At 43.8% G+C, this 22,902-nt stretch overlaps 1 protein-coding gene across 6 annotated transcripts in view; it reads right to left on the reverse strand.

Annotated features, from left to right (window-relative positions):
• Positions 1 to 22,902, reverse strand: part of Tet1 (tet methylcytosine dioxygenase 1) — an 82,900-nt gene that overhangs the window by 37,465 nt on the left and 22,533 nt on the right. For all 6 annotated transcript variants that reach the window (XR_003948738.1, XM_006513867.4, NM_001253857.2 and 3 more), the window contains one exon: positions 22,774 to 22,827. Coding sequence is in view for 2 of the 6 variants with exons in the window: in XM_006513867.4 (XP_006513930.1) it covers positions 22,774 to 22,827 (54 nt within the window). In the remaining 4 variants the exon portion in view is untranslated. The remainder of the gene's footprint in view (positions 1 to 22,773; positions 22,828 to 22,902) is intronic.

Consider the following 22,902-nt stretch of genomic DNA (forward strand, 5'->3'; position numbering starts at 1 on the left):
AATCCTTTCTAAAGCAAAGCTTTAAGGAGCATTGTTTCCCACAAATTCCTCGAGAGGTGAAGCGGCAACACCCTCAAGAAGTACTGTGCATTACATCCAGGGAGCTTTGCTTCTGCTCGGCCTGTCAGTGCAGTCGAGTGAGAGATTTACAACCCACAGAAGGCACTGGAAAGATGGCTCAGCGTTCAGCAGTGTGCTGATCTTGCAGAGGACTCATGATCAGTGAGTGCCCAGTTCACAACTGCCTGCAAATCCTACTCCAGGAGGGATCCCACACCTCAGTGCCTCCAGCCCCCACATACACATGCCCACAGACACAAAACAAACAAACAGCGCAGAAAGTCGCTGCCTGAACAAGCGCTCCCCATGCAAACCCTAGTTCTTCCATGGCTCAGCAAACCTAGTGACCATCAAATCTGGTGGCTCCAGCACATCTGGACCTGCAATGAGTCACCTTGAAGATCTCAGGAGTCTCGACTACAGACTCTTTTTTTAAAAAGATTATTTATTTATTTATTATAAGTACACTGTAGCTGTCTTCAGACACACCAGAAGAGGGAGTCAGATCTTGTTACAGATGGTTGTGAGCCACCATGTGGTTGCTGGGATTTGAACTCAGGACCTTCAGAAGAGCAGTTAGTGCTCTTAACCACCGAGCCATCTCACCATCCCCCAGACTCTTCTTTTTTATTCTAATGTTTACTTCTTACCTACCCAACGCAAATCCTTTTTTTTTTTTTTAGCTTGGTGATGTAAGACTTTACAAGAGGGATTAAAATCCTTCGAACATACACTATTTGAGGATTGCCTCTAAAGGTATAAAAACAAAGCAACCCTCTGAAACCATGAGTGCTCTCTAAGGCTAAGCTATCACAGCTTTGTTAGAGGATGCTTACACCCTCCACCCCCAAAAACAAATTACTCCTGAGCACTCAGATCTGTATCAACTGACTTCCCTCTTCATGCAAATTTCTTTAAACCAAGAATGGTGGCACACTGCAGTAACCCTAGCACTCTGGAAGGAGGCAGGAGGGCCATCCCTGAGAGTTCAAACTAGCCTGGGCTCCATACATAGTTTCTAGGCATTCCTCAAGACTTTGATCAAGTTTTTAAGAATAAGGGGGAGTTCATCTCTCTGCTGATACCAATGGAAATTCTCAACCACTGTAAAATGGGTACCACACAAACCAGTTATATATAAGACCTATGCATTCAATGGAACCTAGTGCCCTCAAGATGGCTTGCCTGCCAGGCAGAGCTGCTTGCTGAGAGAGCCTGGCTTTGCCAAGACACAAGTACATAACCAAATGTGATAAAAACAGGAGAGGAAGACTAAACCAAGAGAGATGCCTGCACATCACCCATGCTTCCTGTGGCTCGGTCATCAGCCTGGTGCTACTGCTCAGCAGAGGAGTCCAGAAAACATGGTTCTTATCATCCTTAACCCTGAAAGACTGACTGTATCAGGATGCGCTGAGTCTCACTGAGTCGATTATGGATGCCTGGAACTTAAACACAATAACAACTTAAACAAGTGTTGAAGTATGTACCTATGAAACTGTATATGAATCTCTTATATTGGAAACACTTCACTGAAGGCCATATCAACATGCGAGACATGATCCGTCTTTAGGCCGAGGTGGCCTCAAAGTCCTGGGAACCCAGCCGCCTCCTCCCTCTGATTGCTGGTCTCACAGGCTCATGAGGGCATTCTGAACACAACAATCAATAACTGTAAAAACGTAGCCCTACTCAAGAAGGCAACTCCCAGTCACACCTACCCGGGCGCACACAGCCAACAATGGGAGCAGAAGTCAAAGCCCAGTCTGAGCTAGAGCAGGCCAGGGATACCTAATTCAACTCTGCTAGCTCCATAAATCACAGTTTATATTTAGATGCTGAAGGCTCAGGATGCTTGCCAGGCTGCCCCACCTCCCCCTCCCGCCCAAGGCTGTATTATGTGGCCCAATGCTGACACTAGAGTGGAGTCAGGTGACCAGACTATTTATTTATTTTACTTTCCAGAGCTGGGAGGGAACCCTGGGTTTCCACCACTAAGAAACACATTCCAAACCGTATCTTCCTTTTAAATGTAGCTTGAGCGGTACTCAGAATTCCAGGATTTTGTCAACTGACAAGTCTTGTCCTCACACTCCCCCCATGGCATTCCCGTTCCTTGAAATTCCACCCTGAAAGTCATCGAGTAACTGGTGCAGGAGCCTGACGTACAAGGAACCTGAAAGGTTTGCTTTTTCCTTGTACTTCCTCTACAGTAGAGTACAGCCAGTTCTACCAATGCTCCCTTAAAGGAGCTACTGGGGCCCTTCTCACTCCTGCTTTCTAAGAACAGAAGCTCCACAAAATATTCACGCACAAGCCCTGGGTCAGAGTGTTGCTGAATCACCAACAGAAAAACAAAAACAAAACAAAATAAAAAACAAACTAACAACAACAACAACAACAAAAAACCAACAGTGTTTTCTGAAGCTCCAAACTTCCCCTTGGTCCTTCGTACAGGCAGTATGTTCAAGTCTTTTCAGAGTTGAGAGGACTGAGGTAAATCCCTGTCAAGCCAACAGAATGCAGACTGAGGCAGTAGGATTACCAGGAGCTTAAGGCGTGCCCAAGATATATAATAAGATCATGACACAAAAATTCAAAGCAAAACACAATAAACCCTTAGGGCACAACATTGTGATCCCTCACTGCAGAGACAAAGAGAAGAGGATAGTTACAAGCCCGAGGATAGCCTGGTCTCCATAGGCAATTCCAGACCAGCGAGGGATTTTCAACCTGACTATGCCTCAAAGACCAAAGACAAAAGGCACAGAGTTACAGAGGCCCACAGAAACACCTGTAATTAATTTAAATCACATTCTAAATCAGTGCATTCAATTATGATTTCAATATGTAATCAATTTTTTAAAAACTATCAGATTTTAGCTGAGAATCGACTCAGTTAACTCTGCGCACGAATGAGGACTCTGGTGAACTGCTAACCTGATAAGTTTTCTTGAGGGCAAAATAAGCCAATTAAAGTCAAATTAAAGTATAAAGGCAGCTTTACTGGGGACAGCTCTCAGATGTGTTCACCGGTCCCAAATGGGGGAAAGCCCAGGACCTAGGCTGGAAAATTCAGGGTAAAGGACGGGATATGCCAGCCATACCCTGTAACAGGTAGGGGCTGAGGCATGCTGGGAGAACCTAGAGGCCAGGTGCTCTTTGGTTAGACAGGCTCCTCGGCTGCTTGTCCCAGGTCTGCAATCCAACATTGACCTCCAGAATGTGCGCGCCTTCAAATACTGGGACTGTGACCATGTGTCACTTTATGTTAACTCTGGGGGTCAAACAGGGCCTTGTGGGTGCTAGACATGCACTCTACGTACGACGGGAGCTTCATTCACCCCAAGAAACCTGAAGCCTGTGAGGTTCACAGTGTAACTTATACCTTGAGAGCACTCACACCCAATGCTAAACTTTCAGTATTTAATGTAAGACATAGACAGGGCGTGGTGGCCCACACCTGCAGTCAGAGGCAGGAAAGCAGTTCAAGATGACCCCCTACTGCTCAGGAAGTTCTAGTTTAACCCGAACTACATACATCCTGCAGGTGACTATATCCAAGTCTAGTGACCCAAGTTCCATTCCTGTGACAAATGTTGCAGAGAACTGAATCCATGAATTGACCTCTGACCTCCACATATCTCCTGTGTCATATTTGTAGTTTTGTTTATGTTGTCCTTGATAAATTTAAACCTAGCATCAAGCCAGGCATAATGGTGCAGGCCTTGAATCCCAGCACTCAGGAGGCAGAGTCAGATGAATCTACACCACGAGTTCAAGGACAGCCAGGGTTACATTGTGAGACCCTGTCTTCAAACACAAAGAACAAAGACCCAAGTAAAGAAGCTGGGCATATGCCTTTAATCCCAGCATTAGGGAGACTGGGGCAGGTGGAACTGTGAGTTTGAGGCCAGCCTGCTCTACAAAAATGAGTCCAGGACAGCCAGGGCTAAAAGGGACAAAACAAAGTCAGAGTAAACAAATCTCAAAAACAAATTGAAAAGTTTTTTTTTTGTTTTTATTAAATAATATAATGTATGGCGTATTGGTCTTGACTCTCTTGTCACTCTACCCAGATGGTCCAAAATTACAGGGACCATCTACCACCGTCACTCACTTTTCCCCGTCTCCCACTGCCCGGTCCCTTTCCACGGTGCAGGTTCTACATCCTCGGGCATGTCTACCGATTCAGATAGCAGAGAAACTTCCTCCCGACCTGCAGCCCCACCGATGAATACAAAGGACAAAGGCAAGGAAGAAAGGATGACCACAGGACCACTCCTCGGATGTCTAGTGCTCACCCAGATGCTGTGTTCACAGGCACTACTCAAACTTCTGGACGACACATGATGCTGGGAGTGCAGGGGCAAACTGCCGCATCTGGCATTATTTGGATGAGATAGCAACACACACCATCTTTATAAGACCTATAAATATGGGCTGGAGAGCCTTCTCAGCAGTTAAGAGAACTGCTCTTCCAGAGAACCCAGGTTTGATTCCCAGCATCTACATGCTGGCTCACAATGTGATACAGACATGCATGGAAGCAAAATGCCCATACACATGTAATATACCTCACGGATAAATATGCACAGTATGTTTTAAGGATGGGATGGGGTAGCCAGGCATGGTGGCGCACACCTTTAATCCCAGCACTTGGGAGGCAGAGGCAGGCAGATTTCTGAGTTCGAGGCCAGCCTGGTCTACAGAGTGAGTTCCAGGACAGCCAGGGCTATACAGAGAAACCCTGTCTTGAAAAACCAAAAAAAAAAAAAAAAAAAAAAAAAAGGATGGGATGGGGGTGATATGTGTCTTAACACATGGACCACATGGACCTCATGCCTTGATTTGTATAATTACTACACATAATTACCCTAAAATGTCTTTGTAAAACAATGTCAGTTTAATTACAGGAACATAAAGAAAATATATTCTTTAGCGTTATGCTCTGAATCACTTAAGTTTGAGAACAGCTTGGGCCGCAAGTGAAGCGGGGTTGGCAGTGTGGAGGAGAGGAGAGGCAGTTAGGAATGTAGCCCACTTGGTGGAGCGATTGCATGCCTAATGTGCTCGATAGCCTGGATTCAATCCCCATAAACCACAGGTGTTCCTTGGCCTATGCCTGTAATCTCAGCCCTGGGGAGGAGGGGGCAGGATGACCATCAGGAACGGTTGGGAGAGGTCCTCAGCAGCCTGGGCTCTGTGACAAATCAAAACAGGATTGTGAGTTGCCTTAATTCTCACGGCAAGCATCTCACTAAACATTGATGTTATATAATCGGGGAACCTGTAGAGATCAGCACATAGTTTAGGAGGCTTTTTTATGACCACAACACACTGCTTATTCCACTCTTCTTGGAACACTGCTAAATGAGCTTTTCGGGCCAAATCTAGTAGTCTTTTGGTGTGCTGCCAACCATGGACACGAGGGCAGAAGAAATGAATCAAACCTTCAAAACCACAAGTTGCTGGCACGACGAAGACTCAGCACGGGCTCAGTAGCAATGAGGCCCCTGCTCCAAACCCCTGGGTATTTTATCTGCAAAAGTAGTGCAGGCCCAAGCACATCAGCTTGGGATACAGCCGTCCTATAGACAGTGAAAGCTGATTAAACAATCAGTGAAGAGCAGGGCTAGGTGACTTAACTGCAGAGAAGCTCTCTCAAGATATCCATACAGCAATACATCCTCGGGTAGCAATTGCTGGGCATTGTTTTTTAAAACTTTCAGGCCTGGGATTCAAAGCCCTGAAGCGAGATTCAAAACTAAACTCCAGCCTAGGAGAGTTGCTCAGCCCTTAATGCAGCCCTTAACTCTATATGGATTTTAGTGAGGTCCAGGACAGCCAGGGATGCAGAGAGAAACCCTGTCTTAAGAAAAACAAAAAACAGCTGGGCGTGGTGGTGCACGCCTTTAATCCCAGCACTTGGGAGGCAGAGGCAGGCAGATTTCTGAGTTCAAGGCCAGCCTGGACTACAAAGTGAGTTCCAAGACAGCCAAGACTATACAGAGAAACCCTGTCTCGAAAAACCAAAACCAAACCAAACCAAACCAAACAAACCCTAGTATCAAATAGCAAAAACAATTATTGATCTAGTGAATAAGTTTGACATTATACACCCTAAAATAAGGAAGCTTGTGTAAGTACAGTACACAATTACACATACATGTAATAAAATACAGAGCGAAAACCTTACACTAAAAACAGTTCTACTAGGGGGTTGGAAGGAAGGCTCTGTGAGTAAAGATGATTGCCACCAAGTATGAATACCTCAGTGAAACTAGTAAAAAGTGTCCTTGGATCTCCATATGGTACGTCAACACAGGTCAGTCAACATGTGTGCATGCATGGGCGCTCACACAAACTAACACACTCACACATAAACAGAACAGGTGAATAAAATGTAAAACAAATAATAAACCCATGGAACTATTACAAGGAAAGCAAGAACTGGCTCAATGAACCACTTGCAGTAACTGGGTGATACATAATTGTAGTAGCTGTGGGCAATCAAGGCTGACATTCAGAGAAAGAACCGCGAGAAAGGCATTTGAAATGACAGTAAGCAGCAAATCACACTGTATGTATGCACTTGGGATTATAAAAACAACACGAGAGCTGGCTAAGAGAGCCTGTTGCTCTGTGGAAGATCTGGGTTCGGTTCCCAGCATCCACATCTAGCAGCTTACAACTGCCTGTAACTACACACACACACACACACACACACACACACACACACAAACAGTTTGGTGCAATTTTATAAACCCAGCACTTTAGAGGTGGAACTAGGAGAAGCAGGTCAAGGCCAACCTATGCTACACAGTAGGACCTTTCTCAAAATGGCAAAGGGGCGGGGGTAGTGAAATAGCCTCATTACACATTCTACAAAGTCACCTTGACCCTGAGGCATGAAAATAGTGGGAAGCCTCAGATCTGATACCCCCTTGACATTGAACTGTAGCAGGCTGCATCCAGTTCCTTACTAATAGCCAACGTGCAGAAGAATATCTGATGCAGAGGCATTGCTCTGCAACTGGGAGGCTAAGTAAGTTATCAAGGAGCCAGCTGAGAGGACCACATCTACTCCAACTCTGAGTGATAGGATCTCTCTCTGTCTCTCTCTTTCTCTCTAGGAGATGAGGCTATCCTATTATTCCCTCCAACCCACACATCCCTTCTATCCACAGCCACATAGAACTGCGGGAGAACATGAAGACCTTGGGTTTATAAACTCTAATCAGAGGCCATTGAATTTTTTGTGAGTATGAGGCCAGCCCATCCTACATAGAAAGCCCTAGATATCCATAATCCCAAATAGAGTTGAAGAAAAATTGTCCTCTGATCTCCTTCCTACCTCAAGAGCTAGAACTTTGCATGTAGCTCACCTCTGGAAAGGAAACTACTATTACAAAGAAATGTGATGGATGTGGATGCTCTCAGCCAACCTTTGGCCTGAGCACAAGGTCCCTAATGAAGGAGCTAGAGAAAGGACCAAAGGAACTGAAGGAGCTTGCAGCCCCATAGGAGGAACAACAATATGAATCAACCGGTACCCCCCAGAGCTCCCAGGAACTAAACCACCAACCAAGAGTACACATGGCTTCAGCTGCATATGTAGCAGAGGATGGCCTTGTTGAACAGTGGGAGGAGAGGCCCTTGGTCCTGTGAAGGCTCGATACCCCACTATAGGGGGATGCCTGGGCCAGGAAGTAGTAGTGGGTGGGTTGGTGAGCAAGGGGAGGGTGGATGGGATAGGTGGTTTTCGGAGGGGAAACCAGGAAAGGGGATAACATTTGAAATGTAAATAAAGAAAATATTTAAAAGAAAGAAAGAAAGAAAGAAAGAAAGAAAGAAAGAAAGAAAGGAAGAAAGAAAGAAAGAAAGAGAGAGAGAGAGAGAGAGAGAGAGAGAGAGAGAGAGAAAGAAAGGAAGAAAGAAAGAAAGAAAGAAAGAAAGAAAGAAAGAAAGAAAGAAAGAAAGAAAGAAAGAAAGAAAGGAAGGAAAGGTGATCCATGAGTCAAGATCAAGTTTACCCCCTTTCTTTGGTTTGTTTACAAAAACATGTACATCCTAAATAAAGCAGGGTGCTGTTGCTCCCAACTATAAACCCAGGCCTGGGGAGGAGGAGACAGGACACTGAGTTTGTACTGAATTTGAGGAATGCCTCTGCTGTCTACACAATGAGTTTCAGGCCAGCCTGGACTATATGTAGAGGACGCAACTTTCCTCAAAACAAAATCTAATAACCCAACTGTTGTTTTTAGCCAAGCCTGGTGGGTGACTCTACCAGTAGTCGTTAGAGTCTGTAGAAGAAAGAAGCAAACAATTCAAGGCTACCCTAGGATTCACAGGGACAGTCTATTTTAATAAGAAAAACAAATTAATCAGAAGAATTATTAAGGAAAGGTGAAAAAAATCCCCTTTATTGAAAGGGAATCAAAGGGAGAAAAATTCAAACCATCATTCATAATCTCATTCATTCATTCATTCATTCATTCATAGAGCTAAGGTTTTCTGTAAAGCTAAGACAAAAACAAACAAAAGACTCAAGTTCAAAGCCACCAGGAAGTACATAAACAGACCTCAAAAGAAAAATTTTAAAATAGCAAAATACACTACAGACAATCAAGTTTTAAGGTAGTATTCTAGAATCACACTGTGAGGCAGATGACAGTTCCCATCTGTAACCCTAGCATTCATGAAGCTGAGGCAGGAGGATAGTGTAATCAGGGCTACCCTGGGCTCTTGTAACAGAGAAAAACAACAACAAACTATAGCCTAACCCAAGCATGGTGGCAGACACCTGTGGCTAGAGTAGTTTGGAGATTGCAAAAGGACGGCTGCCTCAAGGGGTAAGCAGGTCTCTAGAGATTTCCAGGGCGGCCAGTGAGAGAGAGAGAGAGAGAGAGAGAGAGAGAGAGAGAGAGAGCGAGCACCAGAAGAAGAATAATCAGGATTTTGAGGCAAGCCTATTATATAGTCAGTCAGAGGCCAGAAGGCTTACATAAAACCCTGACTGAAAAACAAGGAATCCAGAGCACACCATTGGTTAGGGATCCAAATGATGTAGCTGGGCTTAGAATGACTAAAGGCAAAATGTGCCAGGTCCCACCATTCGGAAGACTGTCTAGCAACTGAAACTCATTACTGCTAGTGGAAAGGCGTAACATCATTGTGAGTCAGCAATTCCACCCCCATCTATCCAGGACAAGTGAAAGCATATGTTCTGTCCCTCTTCATGTAAGACTGGGAATAAAAATGCTCATAGTAGACTCCATAGTCGGGAAAGAAACAATTCAGGTGTCAATCAAAAAGAAGGCTGGATAAACACAAGGAAGTGTATTTAACAATGGGACACTGCTCAGGAAGAAATCCTTGTAGTAAAGACAAGAGGAAACTGCAGAAACTGTTGGTGTCCCACTTCAGTGAGGAAGACAAGAAGAATGACTTTGGATCAGGAAACTGTCTCTAAAATATGACATCAGGAGCTGGGGAGGTGGCTCAGTGGTTGGAAAGCGCTTGATTTGGAAGAGGATCCACGTGGTGGCTCACAACCATCTGTAACCCCGGCCCCAGGCAATGCCATCCTCTTTATCCCTCCAAAGGCACCAAGCGCACATGTGGCACACACTTGCAAAACACCCACACACACTTTTTAAAAAAGAGCTCAGGCAATAGCTGGGCTTGTCTGCACACGCCCTTAACCTCAGCACTCTGAAGGCAGAGGCAGGAAGCTCCAAGTTTGATTGAGACTAGCAGGGTCTTTATGTTGAGAAACCATCTCAAAACCCAAGAGGTAAATGGCATAAAATGAAATGTAAAACCCTTGTCGAACTGTGAGGTGTGGTGGAGAATACCTGTAATCCCGTCAAGACTTCAGGGGAAGGCATTGGATCCCCAGGAGCTGGAGTGGTTGTGAGTGAGGCAGCTGACATAGATAGGGACAGAGAATTCAGCAGGAAGCGCTCACAACCACTGAGACGGCTCCCTCCCTCGCAGTAATTTCTTTTTTCTCCTTTTTTGGGTAAGATTTATTTATTATTATATGTAAGTACACACTGTACTATCTTCAGACACACCAGAAGAGGGCGTCAGATCTCATATGGATGGTTGTGAGCCACTGTGGTTGCTGGGATTTGAACTCAGGACCTTCGGAAGAGCAGTCAGTGCTCTTACCTGCTGAGCCATCTGACCAGCCCGATTTCTTTTTTAAGAAAGACTATTGCCACACACTGCAAGCTGGATTTGAAATCACAGTCATCCTCCTGTCCCATCCTTCCAAGTGCTTGATTTATAGACATACAGCAACAGACAAGATTTGTATCATTTCATTTATATGAGATATCTGAGAGAAAACCCCACAAAACAGACAGGTTAGTGACCACTGTGGGTTAAGGTAGATGGAAGACTTGTAGGCAGCAAGAGCTAAGGTGCTGGAGTAATAAAAATATTTTTAAATTGAGCATGATGATACAATTGTAAATATAGTAAAAGCTACAGGATTGTGTGTGTGTGTGTATGTGACGAGAGAGAGAGTGTGTGTTGTAAATTATATTGCAATAAAGGCAGCAAGAAAAACAACTTATAATCCAAGTATCTTAAGAAAAAGAAAGAGGGGCTGGTGAGATGGCTCAGCGGTTAAGAGCACCGACTGCTCTTCTAAAGGTCCTGAGTTCAAATCCCAGCAACCACATGGTGGCTCACAACCATCCATAACAAAATCTGATGTTCTCTTTTGAAGTGTCTGAAGACAGCTACAGTATACTTACATATAATAAATAAATAAATATTTAAAAAAAAAAGAAAAAAAAAGAAAAAGAAAGACAGGGCTGGCGGGATGGCTCAGTGGGTAAGAGCACTGACTGCTCTTCCCAGCAACCACAAGGTGGTTCACAACCACCCATAATGAGATCTGCCATCCCCTTCTTGTGCATCTGAAGTCAGCTACAGTGTACTTATGTATAATAATAAATAAATATGTTGGCCAGAGCAAGCAGGGACTGAGCGAGCAGAGGTCCTAAAAATTCAATTCCCAACAACCACATGAAGGCTCACAACCATCTGTACAGCTACAGTGTACTCATATACATAAAATACATAAATAAGTCTTTAAAAAAAAAAAACAAAGACAGTGCACATTTATAATGAAGGTGAGGGTCCTTCTAGGCTACCTGAGACCCTACTTCAAACTTAACAAAACATTGGTCTATCAGGTACCCTGGCTAGAACCTGTAATCTTAACACTTGGGAATCGAAGGTCAAGATGATTGACCCAAGTTGAGGACAGCCTGTCCAATACAGTGATTCCCAAGTCGGGGTGGGCTACAGCGAGACCAACCTGAAGCGACAAAATATCACTAGTGGCATTTCTGTCCATCTGACCCACTTATAGAGTCTGGATCAGAGGAGCAGAAGCTCATCTGCAGATAGAAGAAATCAGCAGGTGTTGCAGGCGTGGCAGTGTGCGCCTTGAATCCCAGCACTCCTGAGGCAGAGGCAGGCTGACATCTGTGCTTTAAAGAACTACAAAGCCATGCTGGGATGATAGACTCAATGAGAGTTTTATCATGTATTCTTCAAAACTGATTGAACATTGTATTTACAATCTGAATCTTTCATTGTATGAAATACACACTCGAAAAAGGTCATTCCACCTCACATCAAAGTGAATAACATTTTGGGGTCTTTTTTTCTCTTTCTTTCTTTCTTTCTTTCTTTCTTTCTTTCTTTCGGGTCTTTTTTTCTCTTCCTTCCTTCCTTCCTTCCTTCCTTCCTTCCTTCCTTCCTTCCTTCCTTTCTTTCTTTCTTTCTTTCTTTCTTTCTTTCTTTCTTTCTTTCTGAGCCAGGGTTTTTCTGTGTAACCCTTACTGTCCTGGAACTCACACTGTACACCAGGCTGTTCTCGAATGCGGACATCTGTCTGCCTCTGCCTCCCAAGTTCTGGAATTAAAAATATGTGCCACTATTGCCTGGTGAGAATGTCATTTTGTAGTGTAAGTTTAAAAATTAATTTTTGTAGCAAAAAAAACAAAACAAAAACCCATAAATATATCCACTATAAACTGGCAATAAAAATGATTTTCAAATGGCAATGACATCAAGATGAATGCACAAATATAACATATGTATGCATTATATATATATATATGTATATGTATATGTATATATATATGTACACACACACACACACACACACACACACACTAGTTTTGAAACTTTCCACAAGAGCTGAGTGGTGGTGGTGTACGCCTTTAATCCCAGAATTCTGGACGCAGAGGCAGGTGGATCTCTGAGAGTTTGAGGTCAGACTTGTCTAGAGTATGTGAATTTCAGGACTATCAGAGCTACAGTGAGAATGTGTCTCAATATATGTTGTGTCATATATATATATGTGTGCGTGTGTGTATGTATATGTATATATATGAGTGTGTGTATATATACATACACACACATATATATACACAATATGTCATGTCTCATATATATATATATATATACGTACACATATATACATACACACATATTACATGTATTTGAATATATATTTGAAAAATATATATATTTGGAAATATATGAAAAAATATTTAAAATATAAAAATGGCCACACTCAGTGATATATATGACAGAGCTGGATTTCCTGCAGCAGTGGACAAGCCCTGCCTCTAGATATCACTGAGCTAAATTAAATCCGAAACCCGTGCACTAAGCTTTGGCCTTGAAAACCTTGTCTGAGGGGTCACAAGGTATTTTGTGGACTTTGTTTCCTGTGTCTGCCTGAGGGCCACTCTCTGCACACTTTTTGTTATCTTGACCAGAGAAAGCCGTTCCCTCAGAGCTGCCCTGGTCTGGAGAAGTCAGACTGAGGTCAGACTAAGGGGTTGATCTATGATCCCAGCTGGAATTTTTTCCTTCCTTCCTTCCTTCCTTCCTTCCTTCCTTCCTTCCTTCCTTCCTTCCTCCTTTCTTCTGTGGTACAGGTGAGATAAGGCTGAGGCAAGAGGAGCTAAGCAGGCAGATAAGAGAGACATGAAGGCGTGTTACATTCCAGTGTCTGTGCTGCCCTGTGGTAACCTGACTGCAGCTTGACTTACAGTCAAAACTAACTAGAGCCACAGGCTGAGTGGGTGACACATGCCTGGAATTCCAGGTTCAGTCAGTGTGGCAGGCATGGTGTTACCAGATAGAGGCCAGCTTGGGCTTTGACCTCATCTCGAAAATAAATGATGTTGCCAGGCATCAGGGAGAGCAAGCAGATCTGGCCTGAGTAGTGAAATCTAGGGCTATGTAGAGACCCTGTCCCAAATCAATCAATCAATCACACAAACCTAGGGCCTTGAGCTTTCAAAATGATCATTCTAACACTGAGGAACAACCATACCCTGTTATCTGTCTACTCTCCAGAACTGAAGATGTTTGCCATTTCTATGCTTTAAAAACAATATCCTAGGCCGGATGTGGTGGTGTATGTACACCTTTAATCCCAGCACTTGGGAGGCAGAGGCAGGCAAATTTCTGAGTTTGAGGCCAGCCTGGTCTACAAAGCGAGTTCCAGGACAGCCAGAGCTACACAGAGAAACCCTGTCTCGAAAAACCAAAAAAACAAAAACAAAAACAAAAACCCCAAACGAACAATATCCTGTCTCCCTGCCACTGTTACAGCGCCTGTTCATTCCATTTGCCACTTTTGCCAAAGTTGCTGGTAGCTCAGAATGAAGGAAAAAGGAAGACAGTGAAATGGTTTAGTGGGGGGGCTCCTGATGTCAGGAACAGTGAGCCAGTAGCGTGTCCTGGGCCCTATGTAGTAGAGAAAGAGAAATGACTGACAGGTAATCCCCCTGGCTTCCATGAAAACATACAATATAAATAAATATAAGGTTTCCAAGAAAACGTCATCATTCAATAAGCAAGGCAATAATGAAATGATCAATAATGCACAGATCTAGCAAATGAGAATTCAGTCTAGGAAATGAGAACTGTATTGTATACACAGAAGGTGCCAGGCTCGAGGACAGAAATGCTGGAGCATCCTGGCCTGTTAGAACAGATTCTGACCCAGACAGGCTCGCCTTTGAACACAGCAAACAACAGCAGCAGCCCTCGGATAGCAGAGGCAGGTGGGTCTCTGTGAGCTTAAGCCTGATCTCCAGAGTCCCAGGACAGCCAGGACTATACAGAGAAGTTCAGTCTTGGGACCAACAACAGCAACAATAACTGAAAGCTATTCTGAGCTGTGAGTATTGGTGTACACTTTTCATCTTAGCTGCAGAGTGGCCCAGGTAGAAGGATTGCAGATGCAAAGAAGCCTAGGCGACTAGGACTGACTTAGATGAATGAAACTGGGGGGTGGCAGGGGTGGCAGGGGGGTGGAAGAGAGGAAGGCAGGAAGGAAGCGAGAGGAGATGGTTCAGAAGCTGACTTCCCACGGGCGAGTCTTTGACTTCCACAACTTCAAGGTGGCGTATACAGCCACTTATCTCCACAAAGAATACAAATGGAAATTTTGACCAAAGACATTCTATTACAAACATCTTTGTAATTTGAAGATAAAAGTCAACAGTTTAAATGACTAACAAATATTATTTGTGTGTCTCACAATCGAATATATTTTAATAAATGTGGGGGAAGCATAGACTAGGGAACGTGGCCCTCAGTCTCATGAATCTGGCACTATCCGAGCAAAGACGGGGACCAGGAGAGGGTAAGACCCTAAGGTGTTTATTGTGCACGCATGCCTGGAACACGAACACTAGGAGACATGTGGCTTGGAGACAGGCTGACTCTTAGAGCTCACTGGCTGGCCAGCCCAGCCAATCTGTGAGCTCCAGGTTCATTACCTCGAAAAGTGGAGAGGGGGAGCAAGATGCTGAACATAGACTTCTGGGCTCCACAGATATAGTTACACACAACACACACATACACACACACACAGGCACACCACACACACAAACACACACAGAGTATACACAGGCACACACAGGCATATCCCACACCCCATACCCACACCCACACTACATACACAAGCATACACAGGCACACTACACAAAACACACACACAAGCACACAACACACACATACGGTATACACGCACATCCCACACCCACACCCAAACCACATACACAAGGAAGGCATACACAGGCACACCACACACACACACACACACACACACACACACACACACACACACACACGAGTTTTGTTTTTGGAAGCACCTGAGGACAGGTTTCCTGCAGCTCATTCAACATTACTTGCCTTATATGTACTCTAATTCTCTGCACTAATTCCTAGAAATCACAGCATGGACTCAAGGCTGGTTTATAGCATTGCTAGCCTGGCTCTCAGTTGGTTGCCAGGATGGCCTCAACCTCAAGGCCCGCCCTCCCTCCCTCCCTCCCTCCCTCCCTCCCTCCCTCCCTCCCAGCCTCTCTATACTCGCAAGAGCCACCAACACAAGCAGTTGGACCTGCGTGTTGGCTTATTAGAAATTTTCACATTGCAGAGGTAAACAAATGGCTGGTTTAGTGAGAATCCAGCCCTGAAATAGGTTTGATCATTTCTAGGCTAAACCTTACATTTCAGTTCTGGGCATGCAAACCAGATTCCCCATGTGTGCCTGTGAATGAACATGGTTACACCGCAACACATGGGATTAACTCTCTGTGCCAAGCTGAGAACACTGAAATCACACACAACCCTGTCCTGTGGTGAAATTATTCTCTCCTAGCCTTGCACCTCATGCGCATGTTTGCATTTGTGTGTGTATGTGTATCTGTGTGTGGACATGTGTATGTGTTAGTTTTTATAACAGGGTCTCATGTTTCCCAGACAATATGTAACAAGATAGATAACCTTGAAGCTGCTGTTTCTGCATCCACCTTCTGAGTGGGGGGACATAGTGCCAGGATGACAGCTGTGTGTCCCACGTATGGTCTGTAAGGTAATGGGAATGGAACCAGTTTTGTTCGCACTTAAACAAGCACTCTAGAGACTGAGCTATATCACCAGGCAACTCTTGGTTTTGTTTTTTTTGTTTGTTTGTTTGTTTGTTTTTAAGATAAAGTCTCAACTCTGCAAACCAGGCAGGTTTCATCCTGTTTTCAACCTCCACAGTAATGGGCTTCATCACCAGGCCCAACTAAACTCATATTTCTTGTGGATACTCCCATCACCCCCGAAACGTCTCGCCCACTAGTCTCTTACACGCAGATGTCTGAGATTACTTGCCCAGAACTGTGAAGGCCATAGAAAAAAAATTCCATCAACAGAGAGCAAGGTCATCTTGTCAAGTGGTGACTTTAACCAGGGAAGTCGAGTCAGTACCACTATAGCTGTTATCAGTCTGTCTGACTTCCATTCTTCCTTCTTTCCTCTCTCCCTCTCTTTTTTTTGGTGATTTTGAGACAGGGTCTAAACACAGCCCTGGCTGTCCTAGAACTCACTCTGTAGTCTAGGCTGGCCTCAAACTCCAGACAACTGCCTGGCTCTGCCTCCCAAACTCTGGGATTAAAGAAGTGAGCTGCAGCTGCAGCTGCGGCTGCGGCTGCCACCACCAGCAGCAACCCTCACCTCCGCTCCTCCTCACATATATAAATGTAAAGAGGCTGGAGATGGCTCCATGGATAGGAGCACTACCTGCTCTTTCCGAGGACCCAGGTTCAATTCCCAGCACCCACATGCCAGCTCCCAACTGTCTAGTAGCTCCAGTTTTAGGAGATCCAACACCTTCACACTGACACACACGCAGGCAAAACACAAATGCACAGAAAGTAAAAATAAGTCATTTAAAAATGTTTAAACAATGTTGCAATAAATATGTGTATGTGTGTGTGTGTGTGGGGGGGGGGGTCCTTAGCTAGTCTATAATTATTTTGCATGTGAATAGACTATTGGGCTTCAGAAATAAACAAGGTATCAAGTCTATGTAACAAAGCCCTAGAATACATAGTAACAGTTGACAAGTGAAGGAATTAGTCTCAAAGTTACAACTGAAAAACCCTGCATCCTGTTTCAGAACACTATGAAACAAAACCCTAAAAAGCACCATCTCTTACTTCCTTTCCTTCCAAGCAATGAACACGCTCTAACTTATTCACCTGTTTTCTAGCTTGCCTTTTCTTGTAAACCTTTAATCTCCTAGAGAGCAGGAAACACATTGGAGTGTGTGTGTGTGTCTGTGTGTGTGTGTGTGTGTGCACGCGCACATGCTCGCATGTGCTCGCACACTTGACAAACACCATTGCAGTCCATCATTTTGAATGTACATGATAATCATATACCCATTATTGGTTACTATTTTTTCTCAGAAACCTTTATGGAGTATTTAAATGAGGCAAGATACTGGTTCCCAATATTCTGAATATTGTTCCATTCAAGATCACACATTCACGTGCACACACCATGCCTTCTGCTAGTGTGACACAAGCCTTAATGTCCTGTTCCCCCACCCCCATTCAAGTTTCCCCCTTTAACAGCATCATCAAAGAAGGAAACACTAGGGAAGGTTGATTCAAGATCACTTCCACAGAGCTGCCTCTGCAGACAGCTTCCTGGTTTACCATTCCCTGACATTTCTCAATTTATTCACCCTGCTGTTTCAAACACTGAGACTACTTTAATGAAATCTTATAACCAAGTATAAGCAAATGTCCCTTTGGCAACAAAGGAATAGAGTCCAAGTGATGACTGTTGTATGTCTTTCCCCAGAGAGCCCACTTGGATTGAGATGCTGTTAGACTGACAGGTGAGCTACAAAACTAGCATGGCCTGGACTTCACACACACACACCCCACACATACACTGATGTTATTTATTTCCATTATCCTGGTTGGAATCTTTTTTTTTTTTTTTTTTTTTTTTTTTTTGGTTTGGTTTGGTTTGGTTTGGTTTGGTTTTTTGAGACAGGGTTTCTCTGTATAGCCCTGGCTGTCCTGGAACTCACTCAGTAGACCAGGCTGTCCTTGAATTCAGAAATCTGCCTGCCTCTGCCTCCCAAGTGCTGGGATTAAAGGCATGTGCCACCACTGCCCAGCTGGAATCCTTGTTAAAAGACCACCAATATCTCAAAAAACCAAACCAAACGGAACACCAAGTTATTTCTTAATTCTTCCGTAATTCCCTCAGTATGTAACATGCTCTGACCACACCGCCCATATTAACCTCTTCCTGCCCTCCCAATCCTGACCTGCTCCTTCCTAGTCCGTTCTCCTGTGTGCATTTGGGGGTCAATGAACAACTTTTGGAAGTGCATTCTGGGGGTTGAACTCTGCACCCCAAGTACAGTGGCTCAAGGTATATCTGTCTGTCAACAGTTGGCTCAAGCCTCAAGTGATGATTACATGCATCTGTCACTCTGGGAGCCAATAAAAGACAGGGGAGGTGGGGCTAGACATATGGCCCAAGGGCACTTGTTGCTGTTACAGAGGACCAGAACCCATTCCCTACACCCACATGGTGGCTCACAAACAACTGTTAAACAAAGTTCCAGGGAATCTAACTTTTCTTCTGCCGTTCACAGGCACATGCACAAGCATGGTGACACATACCTTTAATTCCGGCACTTATGAAGAAGAGACACCTGGTCTACACAGCAAGTTCCAGGCCAGCCAAGGCTACACATAGTGGAAGACTGTCTGACTACTCAGCAGGAGAGGGACATAAAGAGTGATAGAGGGTGCAAGCAATCAAAATACAGCATCACACACATTAAAGATCATAACGATCATAACGAGGTTCTGTGGACACATATGGCCCATCAGCAAGCTGCTTACTGGACAAGTGTGAGGACCCGAGTTCAGGTCTCTAGGATGCACTTGAAATGTCTCTCTCTCTCCCTGGTGGTGGAAGATAGAGGCACCCCTGGGGCTTGGGTGAGATTTAGTGAGAGACCTTGTCTAGGAAGCAAACTAGAGAGAAATTGAGAAAGCCACGTGACTGGGACTTTTGGCCTCTGCAGATGCTTGTACACCATAAACATGCACACATACAAAATGGAGAACCATACAGTACTATGTATAATATGCTAATAACCTTTTAAAAAGATCAACTTAGATAAATAAGTAATGAAAGCCAATTAGATCAACCAGGGTTTTGTTGTTTGTTTGTTTGTTGTTGGGTTTTTTGTTTGTTTGTTTTGGAGACAGGGTTTCTCTGTATAGCCCTGGCTGTCCAGAAACTCACTTTGTAGACCAGGTTGGCCTCGAACTCAGAAATCCACCTGCCTCTGCCTCCCGAGTGCTGGGATTAAAGGCATGCGCCACCACCGCCCAGGCTTGTTTTTGTTTTTTATTAAAGAATAAATGGGGCTGGAGAGATGACTCAGCAGTTAGGAGCACTGACTGCTCTTCCAGGTCCTGAGTTCAATTCCCAGCAACCACATGGTGGCTCACAACCATCTGTAATGAGATCTGATGCCCTCTTCTGGTGTGTCTGAAGACAGATACAGTGTACTTATAATAGATGTAACATTCAATTTCCTCTATCATCAGATTCCTCATCTAAATACCTCCTGGATAGGTGAGGATGGGGGTGGGGGTGGGGGAATCTGGCAATCAGTCATTTGCCCCTTCATCATGGAAGGGGACCTGGGATATTTGAAGGTCTAGGGGGTCAGGGTGATCACAGGTAAATCAGATCTTTGGAACAATGCCACCTTTGCAAAAGGGAAATAAGACAGGGCCAAAAATCTACCTGTAGAGACCCATCACTGAGCCCTGCATAGGAGTATAGTTAGATAGAGCCTTTGCATTCTCGCTCCCAATGTCCAACTGAAGCTATATACACTACCCCTAATCCTGCACAACCTGCCAAAGAACTAACTCCTGGGCTATGTTTCCTCTAGCTGACTTTCACACACCTACGGTTCAAATCTGAATTAGTACTGCTGGTATGATACAGAGAAACGAAGCTTTCTTTTAAAGAATTTTAAAATTTTTATATTTGTGTATGGACATATACATGACAGGATATTAAAAAAATGAACAGGACAAAAAATAGTCAAGATTCTTTAAAAATATCTAAAATTTAAAAAAAAATTTTTTTTTTAAATCCCAACATTAAACACATTCAGTCTGGCTAGAAATATTGGCTCATGTTGGAAATTCTGCATTTAGAAGTTTGAGACAAGAATATCTGGAGCTTGAGGTAAGAGAGCAACTTCCCAGGCCTCCCTGTGCTACATGATGAGAACCTTGTCTTAAAGCACAGAAAATAAGCCGGGTGTGGTGGCTCATGCTCGGGAGGCAGAGGCAGGAGGATTTCTGAGTTTGAGGTCAGCCTGGTCTACAAAGTGAGTTTCAGGACAGCCAGGGCTATACAGAGAAACCTTGTCTCAAAAAACCAAAAAAAAAAAAAAAAAAAAAAAAGGCACAGAAAATACAAAACAAAAAACAAATAACAACAACAAACAGGTTGTTGTGGCACACATCTCTCTAGCACTCAGAGACAGAGGCAGGTGAATCTCTCTGAGCTAGGGCACCTGCTACTCTTTCCTTTGCACATGTCAGGTGACTCATAACCACCTGTAACTGCAGAGCTTGAGATCTGCTGCCCTCTTCTGGTGGCCACGTATACCTGAACTCATTTGCACATACACAGAAATATATAAAAAATTCAAAATACTATTTCCAGCCAGGTGGTGGTGGCACATGCCTTTAGTCTCAGCACTTGGGAGACAGAAGCAGGTGGATCTAAGTTTGAAGCCAGCCTGGTTCAAGGACAGCCAGGGCTACACACAGAGAAACCTTGATTTGAAACTCACCTCTCCACCAAAAAAACATGTTTATTCTAGAAAAATAAATAAATAAATAAATACTTTCATTTCTTGTCAATTCCCTATTCTTTTTGTTGTTGTTGTTTTGTTTTGTTTTTCAAGACAGGGTTTCTCTGTATAGCCCTGGCTGACCTTGAACTCAGAAATCCACCTGCCTCTGCCTCCCCAGTGCTGGGATTAAAGGAATGTGCCACCACGCCCGGCTTCAATTTCATATTCTTCAACAGACACCAAGTACAGAGAGAATTCAGTCCTGCTTGCTGGGACAGAAGAAATTAGGCCACCACAGGGTCACAGTCTACTGCATGAGTCCACAAAGAAACACATGCTGCATTTACTTCTGACAGGCACAGGTGACAGGAGACACATAGACTAACAAAACATAGACTCCCCCCACCCCCACACATACACCCCAACACGGTCTATGATTAGTTCTATACATAATCTGTCTCTTGCATGGGCATTTAAACTTACAGTGTGCATGTGAGCACACCTGTAAACATACCTATCCATTTATGAGCCATTAACAACAGCAAGACTAAATAAAATAGCTTCCTTATGGTTTTAAGACTGGGTATCAAGTAACCCAGGCTAGCCTCAAACTCATTATGTAGCTGAGGCTAGCCCTGAATGCCTAATCCTTCAGCTTCTACCTCCAAAGTGGTAGGATTACAGGCAATATAGGGATTTAAGTCAATGATGGTCTACAGTTGGGAGGTATAAAAGGTATAAAACATAAATTGGTTCATGTATCCTACAAACAATCCCTACCTGATTTGCTCAGGCCTCATGAAAATGCATGCCAACCTGGTCACACTCATTCCACAGAGCCTACAACTCTGCTGACTCTGTGGTCAATTTCTAGTAAGCACTTCTTCTTTGATGACTAAATATTCTTGCCCTTGCTGTGTGCACACAGGAAACAGAAACCTCAAGGTGGTCAGTGAAACCAGCAAGCAAGGCAATGCCTGGCTCTCAGTGCCAGCATTTAAAAGTCACACAACGGGGGTAGCAAATGAAGTCGGCATCTGCCACAGTTCAGCACGCTGGAGGGCTACAACTTTATTTGCAAACACCAAGCTACAATTACACTTAAACCCCTTTACATTAAACACACGGAACAATTCTGTAGACACGTGGTTCTGCTGCTTAATATTCCCTCCATGCTGAAAACAATTGCTAACACCTAGAGTATCTGCAGTGTAGAGCTTGAGATCTGAAAGCTGTGAGCGGTGGGCGAGGCTAAGGCTAGCCTTGAACTTCTAGTGAGGCCATAGGCTTTTAAATTAACTCTTCCATACCATAACAAAACTGCAAACAGATCCCAAGCTAGCAAGCAAATCAGATTGCCGTTGAACCCTCAGCATGCAATCTATACGAAGTACGTAAAACACGCTGATTCCTTAAATCTATGGCAACCAAAATTAACTATAGCATAGTGAGCACTTCACATCAAGCCATTAGCATTTAACTGTAAGGTCTCAATGCATTTGAAGTTGAACTAAAACCTGTAAGGTCATTCCCTCCTCCCCCATTCCCGGGAAAATAATATATCAGGTTTTACAATATAGTATTTTCTAGGTGTTTAAAAAATTTTTTTTAAATCACAATGAATCATAGCTGTCAACTTCTCTACCATGGGACTAATGTGCCACAGATGCAGGTGGCACAAAGGGGGCTGGAGAGGAGAAGGGATTATTCAACACTTTGCATATAAACTTTTCCTTCTCTGCAACATTTATAAGCTGCAAATGAAGGATGCTAATGTGGACCATAAGGGGGAGGGGAGGAGGGCAACTCTGGCTGAGTGAAAATTCATGTAAGCCCTGACAACCTGGGAGAATCCAAATCCCCTATACTGTAAATTCACCCTCAGATGACAGAAAAATACTCTATACTGTATAAAATGGAAAAACACAAATAGCATTTAATCAAGAGCTGATTACCTTTAAAACTTTGGGCTTCTTTTCCCTCTGGGGCCTCTTGTTTTCTTTTGTAACCTAAAATTAAAAAAAAAAAAAAAAGTAAAATTGAAATGTGAGCCTCCATTTATATACATATATAATAATAATAAC

This window comes from Mus musculus, chromosome 10 (genome assembly GCF_000001635.26).
Source record: "Mus musculus strain C57BL/6J chromosome 10, GRCm38.p6 C57BL/6J".
NCBI classification, from domain to species: Eukaryota; Metazoa; Chordata; class Mammalia; order Rodentia; family Muridae; genus Mus; species Mus musculus.